The sequence below is a fragment of the Schistocerca nitens genome, chromosome 4, assembly GCF_023898315.1.
Source record: "Schistocerca nitens isolate TAMUIC-IGC-003100 chromosome 4, iqSchNite1.1, whole genome shotgun sequence".
NCBI lineage: Eukaryota > Metazoa > Arthropoda > Insecta > Orthoptera > Acrididae > Schistocerca > Schistocerca nitens.
The window spans coordinates 728,648,115-728,660,898 of record NC_064617.1 but is presented as its reverse complement, the minus strand read 5'-3'; the positions used below and the strand labels follow the sequence as shown (position 1 = coordinate 728,660,898).

At 38.5% G+C, this 12,784-nt stretch overlaps 1 protein-coding gene across 4 annotated transcripts in view; it reads left to right on the top strand.

Annotated features, from left to right (window-relative positions):
• LOC126252907 (probable phospholipid-transporting ATPase IA) overlaps positions 1-12,784 on the top strand; it is a 631,593-nt gene that overhangs the window by 604,484 nt on the left and 14,325 nt on the right. For all 4 annotated transcript variants that reach the window (XR_007545867.1, XM_049953883.1, XM_049953884.1 and 1 more), the window contains one exon: positions 8,880-8,977. Coding sequence is in view for 3 of the 4 variants with exons in the window: in XM_049953883.1 (XP_049809840.1) it covers positions 8,880-8,977 (98 nt within the window). In the remaining variant the exon portion in view is untranslated. Of the gene's footprint in view, positions 1-8,879; positions 8,978-12,784 lie in introns of those variants that run through there.

Genomic DNA, 12,784 nt, shown 5'->3' with positions numbered 1-12,784 from the left:
AGATGAGGGATATCATGTTTGGCAGCATGTTCAGCAACAGGGTGGTCCACTTGTTTTCTGGCCACAATTAGTCAGTGGCCATTCATGCGGACAGACAGCTTGTTTGTTGTCATGCCTACATAGAATGCAGCACAGTGGTTGCAGCTTAGCTTGTAAATCACATGACTGGTTTCACAGGTAGCCATGCCTTTGACGGGATAGGTGATGTTAGTGACCGGACTGGAGAATATGGTGGTAGGAGGATGTATGGGACAGGTCCTGTATCAAGGTCTATTTACAGGGGTATGAGCCATGAGGTAAGGGATTGGGAGCAGGGGTTGTGTAAGGATGGACGAGTATATTGTGGGCTGTAACCAAGTAAATGAAACGTTGGCAGTGAAAGATAATATTATGCAAAGAGAAACAGGTACTGGTGATGGCCTAATAAGCTAATACTAGTTACCATCGAGCAAATAGCACAAAAATACAACATAATTTGTTTTCTTCTCACTTTTAAACATATGATTTCTCTACTAAGGGGTGAAGGAAGAATCAATAACCCGTACTTACCATCAGGTACCAGAAACACTGGTTTCAGAACCAGTGCATGAAAAAAGAGGAATAGAAGAGGAAAAAGGATTATTGAAGAACTGAGTAGAAAAGTCATCCAGGTACCCAGGACAATAGATACTTATATTTATTTCTAGCGACTTCTGCATGTGCTGATGAGATACCTGCATCACATTCAAAAATTACTTTCTAAAATGTCAGATTTATTTATTTTTTACAATGGCTGTGAATTCCCTGACATCAAGTGTATTAGATAAAGATTTACTACCTATGTGAAAATTTATGACAGGACTCAAATTCGAAAATCCCGCTTACTGTGAGCGGTCATTTTAAACGCTTCAGCTGTCCTCCATGCACATTCCCTGACCAACCCAAACCTCCACATGTCACACTGTCTACATCCTTACATTGTAATCTACTAACTTCATCACCTAATGCTCAACCTCCCTCTTGGAGGAATCCAAGGAATGTTGCATGCAGTATGTGATGAACTTAGTGGTGTGCAGTATAATGATGACAGCATGACATATAAAGATCTGGGTAGGTCCAGGGAGCATGGGTAGATAGCCAAAGTAGTTGAAGGGAACCGCTCTCGATAAGCAGGACATCCAGGCACAAATTTTTATACATTTCTGCTCTGTAGTAAATCTTTACCAGGTCAAGCAAAGTCAATTAATTAATTTCAGAGTACTTCTGTTGTCTGTCTTTAATTAATAGTGAGAGAGAAAAAGTATTTCTGCTGAAAAATTAATATATTTTCATCTACTTTTATCAAGCACTAGATGTGCCAGTCTAAGAGCAAGTGCATCTAAAATTGATGGCGTTCTGAGTATTCAGCAGTAGCTAAAAGATGTGAGTATGGATACCATACAAAAAAAAGAAAGGAAAACAACAGGGAAGTCAACCTTTGTGGTAAATTGAAGCTTAAGGCAGGATTAGAATATATATATAGGGTGTTTCTGTAAGAGAATGCAAAAATGTAACGGGACATAGAAAATGCTCCACTGAACAATTTGAGGTATGGAGGTAGAGAAGCCAGCTTAAGGAGATACAGAAGTAAATGTGTCTACTGCTCTGTGTAGCATTAGTGTTTTCCAGCTCATTTACAACTAACATGCATACAAATTTACATGTACTGTACTGTTTATTTACATTACATTCCTTATTTCCTGTGAGGAAACAAGGAGGCGAACCTGATTACTAGGAAGTCATGATGCAGGTTTTGTTTATTTGTCTATCAGATTGCTCTGTTGTATCATATTTACATTGTCACATGACAGAACATGCTATGGATCAACAACAGGCCCATTTGATTACTCAGGGGTATTCAGAGATATACCATACAATGTGATGGAGCAGTACTGTTACAGTTTCACAGAACTCACAGACATGGACCTTGTGTATGTGGGAGTACATTGCAATGCTCTCGCTACTGAAAGGCTGTACAGAGAACGATGTCCTAACAGGCATCATCTATCGTGATGAGTGTTTATTATTCTTGATTGACAAATGTGGAAGTTTAGTTCATTGGAAAGAAGAAATGAGTGATCTGGCAACATGAGGATTATTTGCACACTCGATTTTGAAGAGTATGTGCTGGAATGTGTTTCAGTGTACCCCACTATAAGTACTCATCGTATTGCATATGAAATGGGTGCTGCACATACTAGCATGTTGTGAGTATTCCATGAACAGCAATTACATACATATCACACACAATGTTTCCATGCCATGCTTATAACTGACTCTACACCAAGGGTCACATTGTGTCAGTGGTTGCTCCAACAATGGATTGATCAGCCAGATTTCCTCCAAATCATGCTGTTTATTCACAAGCCCTCATTTGATCATGATGGTATTTTGAACAGCAGGAATAGCCATGCGTGGGATGAGGAAACCCTCAAGCTGTAGTAGAGTCACACCATCAAGTACATTTTGTTGTCAATATCTGGGCCAGCATTGTAGGCAACAATCTCATTGTTCCATATCTTCTACCTGGTCATTTGAATGGCCACCAGTACTTGAGATTCATGCAAAGAGTTCTACCTGAGTTGTTGGAGAATGTACCCGTGACTGTTTGTGAGAGGATGTGGATACAATATGATGGTGCACTGCCTCACTTCATTGGTGGATGTCCACAACCATCTCAGTGCTGTATTTCCTGGTCACTGGATTGGAAGGAGAGATCCTATTCCATGGCCAGCAAGGTCACCTGACCTGAATCCCCATGATTATTTCCTATGGGGATATCTAAAATCACTTGTGTATGAGACTGCAGTGGATATGGAGATGGAATTAGTTGCCAGAATTGTAGCTGCCTGTGATGTGATTTGAAACACAGCAAGGATATTTGTCAGGGTGCGTCAGAATATTGTTTACTGATTTCATGCTTGCATTGAGGTTGATGGCCATCAGTTTCAGCACATTTTGTATGATTACAGTACAAATGGTCCGTTCACTGTGTCAGCAATAGTATTCGCAGTTACCTGTAATTAATTGGGACTAGGGAACCATGATGATGAGATGCATATTACGGCAGTTTTGAGCATGTGGTGAAACATTCTAGTGTTCTATTGCTGGCTCGACGGTAGCTTGTAGTGCGGAGGTGGTTGCAGCTATATGGTAGTAAAAATTCATTGAAACGTTGACTTTCAAATTGCCGTCTGCTATCTGTAGTCATCTCTCATGGAATGCCAATCCTGGAAAACCAAGTGTGCATTAGCACCCTCACAACTGATTCAGCAGATATTGTCCTGTATTGTGACAACTTCTGGCCACCTATTAAAATGATTGATGATCATTAACAAGTAACATTGTCCTGCAGAGCATGGTAGCAGCCCTATGATGTCCATACGTATGTGCAAAAATCTTACCAATGATGCCAGAAAGTGAGCAGTAGGTGCAAAGACATGCCTGCCAATCTTATTAATGCTGGCATGTCAGGCATGCACATGCCCATGTGTGATGATCTTTTTGCACTCCAGTTCACATGATTTTGGTGGAGACTAATGTAGCTGTGGCTTGGACCCCAGGATGTAGTGTAACATTAGATTTTCGGGCTTAACACATTCCACTATTATCTTCTTTGACTGAAGAAAGATGTTTGTGGGAGTTAACAACATATTTCAGTAGTTATTAAGTAGTGGACTGCATACTGTGCACACATTTTTTTGACTTCTGTGCATATGTGAAGGGAAAAATGTGAGCACAGTGCATTAACAGGATGCAATGACAAGTGACTGGTTTTACTTGCAATGGAGAAGTTGTTTACACTTTGCCATTGTGGCTTGAGGGTGCTGTGGACCTCAGATGAGAAGAGGTCTGGATGACAATGGTTTCACACCAGAGAAAAAGAAGCTTGTTAAAATAATCACGGACTTAGTTAATGACTCACCAACTGTATATCATACGATGGAGTATCATATAAAGACTAGCTAAAAGCACATTGTAATAAGTGATCTATTCACTCAGTGCTGTAATGAGTTATGAGAATAGTTGAATACAGAAGATTTCCTTAAATTGTGGTTACGTGACTTCATAATGAGTTCCTAGAGAGTAGTAGCTCTCTTACAGCCCTTGATCCTCTTGATAAAGTTTAGTGGTCAAATTAGTGGCACTGCTTATCAGGACCACAGAAACAAGAAAATACATGAAGGCAACCATCGAGATTGAATAGGGTAACTTTTATTGCAAACAGCATCAGGGTGGTAGGTCCATGCATGAAGTTGTTTGCAGCAGTTCTACCATGGGAATCCTCTATTTAAACACCTCAGAGATGTGCTGGTTAAGCAGTGCTAAGTTAAGCAGTGCATTGCTTCATGACAATATTGTTCTGGTATGTAGGGTTGCTGCTTCCTTTCCACTATGTCACACCAAATTCCATCTGGTACATTTGGGACTGACACACATCTGAACTGCAACACTGTTTATTGTTCTTGTATTACACAGTGCAAGAGAGGATCTTCTTGTTTCAAAGCTAGCCCTGCCCAATTATTGGAGTTTAAACTGGTGCAGTTCTGTGACAAGCAACCTGCAACCACATTGTCCCTCCTGCTATGTGATGCCCATCAGTTGTGAACTATGTGATATACTCAACCTGCCTGCACTGATGTGGTGAACTGAGATCCTGAAAAATGGCTGCTAGCAGCACATGGTCCATAAAAATTGCAAAATGCCTCTCTTCATTGGATAAGTGGAAATACTTGATCACTAAGTAAATAGCAAGCAACTCATAGTCAATAACACTCCATTTTTGCTACTGTTGAGTCAGGTTCCTAAAGAAAAAAGACTGCAGCTGCCATTTACCATCTAATTTTTGTTTGCAAAGCTGCTCCTACTTTCGTATGGCTTACATCTATCATAACAAAGAGGCGTTCAATCTTGATTGTCACTGCAGCATTGCCTGTGACAGATATTTCTTTAGGTCATGGAAAGCTGCTTCAGCCCCTGGAGTCCACAGTACTTTATGATTTCCTGTAGCATTTCTGCTGGTGAGTAACGCTGTGAGTTGGTCTTGGATGGCAGCTAGTTTAAGCAAGTGATGTTACTAACAGTTCAGTATACCTAGGATCTGCTTAGACCCTCTTGGGCAGCAGTGACAGGTCTGCCATGGAGACCAAGTATCCCAGGAATTTAACCTAACATTCTCCCACAGCAGTCTTTGCTTCATTAATAATTTTGCCATATTCTTGTAGGTGGCAGAAAATCTGTCATAGGTGTGTAACATGCTGTTCTGTTGAAGTAGAGAATACAATAATGTCATCTATATAGCAAAAATACAAATGGTAATTTTCCAAGAGATTTGTAATTGTAAAGCAATAAAAAACATTGTGGACATGGTCCGCAGCTCGTGGTCTTGCGATAGTGTTCTCGCATCCCGTGCACGGGGTCCTGGGTTCGATTCCCGGCGTGGTCAGGGATTTTTCCTGCCTCAAGATGACTGGGTGTTGTGTCGTCTTCAGGGGATGCTTAACATTTCCATGCTGCATGTATCTTGTGTATTTTCATCTATCATTCTGTTTTGTGGTGAATTAATAGTTGTGAATGGTGATCGTGTGTCAAGCTGTAAGTGCTGTTCCATCGTGATCCCAGCTTCTGGTGCTTGCATCAAAAAATCCCTTATTCGTGATGATACATTCACGCTGTTTTCCTTGCTTTTGTTTTTTCAGGATATCACTGTGGGAACTTGTCCTTTATATCTCATCACATAAAATAATAACTTTTATTGTGCTAGCATAGGATAGAACAAAAATGAGAGTAGACAACTATCAACAACTTTCACTATACTGACTGCAGCAAAGATATTTTTGTAACCAGCAATGAGTTTGTTCACTTATTGCAGCAAAGTGGATTAATAATGGTACTGCACCCATTTGATTAAGTTGAAAAATTATCTTGTTGTCAATATCAAAACTATCTTTGTAGGATCTAATTCAGTGGCATTTGCCTATTTGTAAAACAATATTGGTTATGAAAAATATTGACTGATTTTACACAATTTTCGAAACTTGTCACTACACTTGTATTATTACTTTCAACACAATTATACTTGTCAAAAATGGACATTGGAGACATGATATGAATTAGTGAACATTGGAGATAATTACCAAATTATAATAAAAGTTCCAAATATCTATTCAATTTTTGCTTCTAACTAATGACTTTAATCAAATGTATATCCAGTTTGCTGGAGATTGGATCCAATAACAGATCTTATAAATATTAAGCATATTTGTGAAGCTCTCTAAAAATAACGCCTCCCATGGGTTTCTGTTAATTTGCTTGGGATCGTTACCAATTTTAAATGATTGGACAGGTGATAAATTGTTCAGTGGAAATGAACAGATCGTAGATATGTTTTACAGTGTAAGAATTTTGCAGACAGTCTGAATGAGGTACAGAGAGAAAACTGCCAAAAAGGTTACACAGACTGAACAGTGAAATGTAACAACCTGTAACTATTCCGACTGCTGTTGTCTACTCCTGCTGAATAACTATTTTTCCCCTTTATATTTCAGTTGTATCTGTCTGTCTGTTTGTATACACCATACATTCGAAATTGACAAGTTACTGTACGTACACAATATCTCATTATTATTTTATTCAGGTGATGGTTTTCAATCCACTGGCTACAGTTTGTTGAAAACCGTGTTCATTAAGAGTAACTGATAATTGAAATTATTACTGCATCGTGTATTGTTCAAAATAAGAAAGAGCTACTAAGAAGATTTGAGATTATTGATACTGCTCATTAGAAAGCCTTTATTTTATTTCTTCTGAAGACCAATTTCAGTTTTCCGAAAACTAATTCACTTAAAAGCTATCTTCAATTGAAGATTGGTTACATTCAAATTTACTTTTGCCAATTGAACCACTGTACTTGCTACATTCCAAGATTAAATATTAACACTTTCATTGCACTAATTTTTCTGGAATGAAGACATTCTTCATAGTTCACTTAAGCTACTAATGGAGAATATGTATAAATGAACGTAATTTCAAATATGGCAGTTGCTTTTAAATCAGTAATTCACAGCAGAGGAATACTAAATAACTCTGTAACATTTTTTATTTTCACCAACCATATTTCAGTTAAAGCAAGTGCTTGTTGAAACTGCTCAAATAAATTTTCATGCTGCAGTTTTATGAATAAATATGTAATTTTCAAAACCCTAAAATATCCACATGCCAATATTTATATACTTTGGTCCACCAAAAAAATCTGCTGTCTACTACTGGAAAGCTTATGGTTAACATCTCTGCAGGAGTCATTCGTTTCGGTAACATTATTTAGTCTCATATGTTGTATATGTGTGAACTTTGGAAAAAGTCTAGTTTGCACCTATTCATCCACTGTACAACACTTCATGGTTACGGTCAGCTTACACTGTGGTGTTAATTTATCTCTGTCTATCACTACAATTCTTTTCAGCAGTATCTGTTAGCATGAAACCATTGAGTATGATTGTGCACCAACTACAGGAAAGACTGCAAAAGGGTGTATGTTAGTGTATAGAGAATCTCTGCAAGTTTTAAGTGCACCATTCAAATGTTAAATGTTGCTTTCATTTATGCTATAACAAATGTTAATACTTAATTCTAACTCTTTGCACGTGTGTCCAAACGTATTATGGTTGATATCAATGACAACATTCGTGACTGTTCCTAGTACTTGTGAGAACTATATGGCATTGGGTGTGCAGTCACATAATCTTTTATTTAATCCTAAAATAAAAAAGGAGCACATCAATTTAGGGCCTGTGATAAATCTTTTTTCCATGGTATCCACCTTCCTAGTTGGTAGGCCTGGACATTACCTATTTTGCCATAGTGTAGAGGAAGACAATCTCACTGAATTTCTTGTAAACCCATCAATAGTATCATCAATTGAAGCTTCTGCCTACCATCTGGTATAAATCATCACGATTTAATCACATTTAGTGAGTTCAAATACGAAAAATACATTAATGCCCTGATTCATGCCATGATATGACTGCTAGCATCACATTTTGCAACTACAATACTGGAGGAGCTATGAGTGGAAACTTGGGAATATTATATATTGAGTGTTGTATTCTTGCTGTTATCTCTCTTGTGGCTGTCATATTCTGAAACCCTGGAGATGCTTATTAATTACTTTGTTCAAAGAGCTTGTACTTAAAAATATCATTCTTTTATGCTTATATCAAAGACATGGCAAACAAAATCACAGTGTAGAGCCAGTCTTTTTTATGCACACCATTGTGGATTGCATAGAAAATGAGTCAGTATGTACTGATAGCATCTACCCCATACTGGTCATTGCAGAATGATGTATAATGTACTGCAAAACTGTATATGGTGATTTGTCCACATCCTGCACTCATAACTGAATCAAGGCACATGAGAATAACTTTAGTGACTCATATCTCTACCATGAGAGCAAAATAGGGAGTTCAGGATGTAAAAAATTGCTGATGTGTTAACCCGAATGGAGGTTTGTAGACATGGTACAAAGACTAGCAAATTTTCATTGAGGACCGTAAAGCTTATCAAAGTTTGTGTCCAGTTTAGAGAATGAATGATGTATGGGGAGGAGAAGACAATAGTTTTGCAACATAACTGTTGTTGAATTAAAATATAAGTGAAATATCTCATCGTTTCTGGACATATAGAAAAAGGTAAATATATATTTTGCATATGTTGCAGTGTATTTTAATATATATCAGGGCGCTTGCATGGCTTATGTGAAACTGCATGTTACAATAATTTCATTTTATTAAAAAAAAATTGAAATGGGTTAAGATTAGACCTTCGTAATGCGTAGAAAACATTGCAACCCACATTTTCAGACTGACGGAAACAGCAAGGCTCCTGAAGAATGTGAGAAGTGTATTTTCATTCAACCGACGCTCTGCCACCAGGGTAAATATGGAAGTGGAACTCTCTCGTAAGTATCGGAGCTACTGATTACTGGAATTCTTGATTGTACATTATTGTTGTGATATAATTCAGTTTTTCTTCTGATTAACTAAGAGACATTGTAACAGTTGATAAAAAAGTTCCAAATAGCAGGGGAATGAAATGTCGATGCTTAACATTTTGTGTGTGTGTGTGTGTGTGTGTGTGTGTGTGTGTGTGTTTTATTCGTTAACTGTTTGCTGACATTCAAGTTGCTATATACAGCCATTTTAATCTGTTAATTGTGCCCAATCAGATCATTTTAATAGTTTGGTTTTTCTCATCAATGTGCTGCTAATTAGATGAAGTAAAAATACGGAGGGGCTTCTGTCCATTCATATATTCTCAATACTAAAAAACATAAGATGTAACACTGTAATGTACATACCTTAACTTTATTAAGATCTGCTATTGTAGTCATAATAAGAACACTGACAAAGGCTATTTACAATAGACATGCACTGCTTTTCAGTATCAGTACAGTAATTTTTTGTTCTTTGCTTAATGTATTCTTATGCAGCTGTTCACTAGTTGATGTTTTATTCACACTTCAGCACCAATTGTATTTTTATGTATTGTTAACAAAAATATTCAAGTAACTTATTTCAGCTAAGATGTAGAAATGTCACTGATAACATAGAAGCAAGTTGCTGTTGTGCAGCAAAGTTCTTGAATTCAGTCTTCACAAACCTAATATCACAGCTGAAAGCAAGGGGAAACTACGGCCGTAATTTTTCCCGAGGGCATGCAGCTTTACTGTATGATTAAATGATGATGGCGTCCTCTTGGGTAAAATATTCCGGAGGTAAAATAGTCCCCCATTCGGATCTCCGGGCGGGGACTACTCAAGAGGATGTCGTTATCAGGAGAAAGAAAGCAGGCGTTCTACGGATCGGAGCGTGGAATGTCAGACCCCTTAATCGGGCAGGTAGGTTAGAAAATTTGAAAAGGGAAATGGATAGGTTAAAGTTAGATATAGTGGGAATTAGTGAAGTTCGGTGGCAGGAGGAACAAGACTTCTGGTCAGGTGACTACAGGGTTATAAACACAAAGTCAAATAGGGGTAATGCAGGAGTAGGTTTAATAATGAATAGGAAAATAGGAACGCGGGTAAGCTACTACAAACAGCTTAGTGAACGCATTATTGTGGCCCAGATAGATACGAAGCCCACACCTACTACAGTAGTACAAGTTTATATGCCAACTAGCTCTGCAGATGACGAAGAACTTGTAGAAATGTATGATGAAATAAAAGAAATTATTCAGAAAGTGAAGGGAGACGAAAATTTAATAGTCATGGGTGACTGGAATTCGTCAGTAGGAAAAGGGAGAGAAGGAAACATAGTAGGTGAATATGGATTGGGGCTAAGAAATGAAAGAGGAAGCCGCCTAGTAGAATTTTGCACAGAGCACAACTTAATCATAGCTAACACTTGGTTTAAGAATCATGATAGAAGGTTGTATACATGGAAGAACCCTGGAGATACTAAAAGGTATCAGATAGATTATATAATGGTAAGACAGAGATTTAGGAACCAGGTTTTAAATTGTAAGGCATTTCCAGGGGCAGATGTGGACTCTGACCACAATCTATTGGTTATGACCTGTAGATTAAAACTGAAGAAACTGCAAAAAGGTGGGAATTTAAGGAGATGGGACCTGGATAAACTGAAAGAACCAGAGGTTGTAGAGAGTTTCAGGGAGAGCATAAGGGAACAATTGACAGGAATGGGGGAAAGAAATACAGTAGAAGAAGAATGGGTCGCTTTGAGGGATGAAGTAGTGAAGGCAGCAGAGGATCAAGTAGGTAAAAAGACGAGGGCTAGTAGAAATCCTTGGGTAACAGAAGAAATATTGAATTTAATTGATGAAAGGAGAAAATATAAAAATGCAGTAAATGAAGCAGGCAAAAAGGAATACAAACGTCTCAAAAATGAGATCGTCAGGAAGTGAAAAATGGCTAAGCAGGGATGGCTAGAGGACAAATGTAAGGATGTAGAGGCTTATCTCACTGGGGGTAAGATAGATACTGCCTACAGGAAAATTAAAGAGACCTTTGGAGATAAGAGAACCACTTGTATGAACATCAAGAGCTCAGATGGAAACCCAGTTCTAAGCAAAGAAGGGAAAGCAGAGAGGTGGAAGGAGTATATAGAGGGTCTATACAAGGGCAATGTACTTGAGGACAATATTATGGAAATGGAAGAGGATGTAGATGAAGATGAAATGGGAGATACGATACTGCGTGAAGACTTTGACAGAGCACTGAAAGACCTGAGTCGAAACAAGGCCCCCGGAGTAGACAACATTCCATTGGAACTACTGACGGCCTTGGGAGAGCCAGTCCTGACAAAACTCTACCATCTGGTGAGCAAGATATATGAAACAGGCGAAATACCCTCAGACTTCAAGAAGAATATAATAATTCCAATCCCAAAGAAAGCAGGTGTTGACAGATGTGAGAATTGCCGAACAATCAGTTTAATAAGCCACAGCTGCAAAATACTGACACGAATTCTGTACAGACGAATGGAAAAAACTAGTAGAAGCCGACCTCGGGGAAGATCAGTTTGGATTCCGTAGAAATACTGGAACACATGAGGCAATACTGACCTTACGACTTATCTTAGAAGAAAGATTAAGGGAAGGCAAACCTACGTTTCTAGCATTTGTAGACTTAGAGAAAGCTTTTGACAATGTTGACTGGAATACTCTCTTTCTTATTCTAAAGGTGGCAGGGGTAAAATACAGGGAGCGAAAGGCTATTTACAATTTGTACAGAAACCAGATGGCAGTTATAAGAGTCGAGGGACATGAAAGGGAAGCAGTGGTTGCGAAGGGAGTAAGACAGGGTTGTAGCCTCTCCCCGATGTTCTTCAATCTGTATATTGAGCAAGCAGTAAAGGAAACAAAAGAAAAATTCGGAGTAGGTATTAAAATCCATGGAGAAGAAATAAAAACTTTAAGGTTCGCCGATGACATTGTAATTCTGTCAGAGACAGCAAAGGACTTGGAAGAGCAGTTGAACGGAATGGATGGTGTCTTGAAGGGAGGATATAAGATGAACATCAACAAAAGCAAAACGAGGATAATGGAATGTAGTCGAATTAAGTCGGGTGATGTTGAGGGTATTAGATTAGGAAATGAGACACTTAAAGTAGTAAAGGAGTTTTGCTATTTGGGGAGCAAAATAACTGATGATGGTTGAAGTAGAGAGGATATAAAATGTAGACTGGCAATGGCAAGGAAAGCGTTTCTGAAGAAGAGAAATTTGTTAACATCGAGTATAGATTTAAGTGTCAGGAAGTCTTTTCTGAAAGTATTTGTATGGAGTGTAGCCATGTATGGAAGTGAAACATGGACGATAAATAGTTTGGACAGGATGAGAATAGAAGCTTTCGAAATGTGGTGCTACAGAAGAATGCTGAAGATGATCACATAACTAATGAGGAGGTACTGAATAGGATTGGGGAGAAGAGGAGTTTGTGGCACAACTTGACCAGAAGAAGGGATCGGTTGGTAGGACATGTTCTGAGGCATCAAGGGATCACCAATTTAGTATTGTAGGGCAGCGTGGAGGGTAAAAATCGTAGGGGGAGACCAAGAGATGCATACACTAAGCAGATTCAGAAGGATGTAGGTTGCAGTAGGTACTGGGAGATGAAGAAGCTTGCACAGGATAGAGTAGCATGGAGGGCTGCATCAAACCAGTCTCAGGACTGAAGACCACAACAACAACAACAAACCTAATATCACAACATTTTTGTGGTTACCCTCCTGTTTTAAACACACCGTA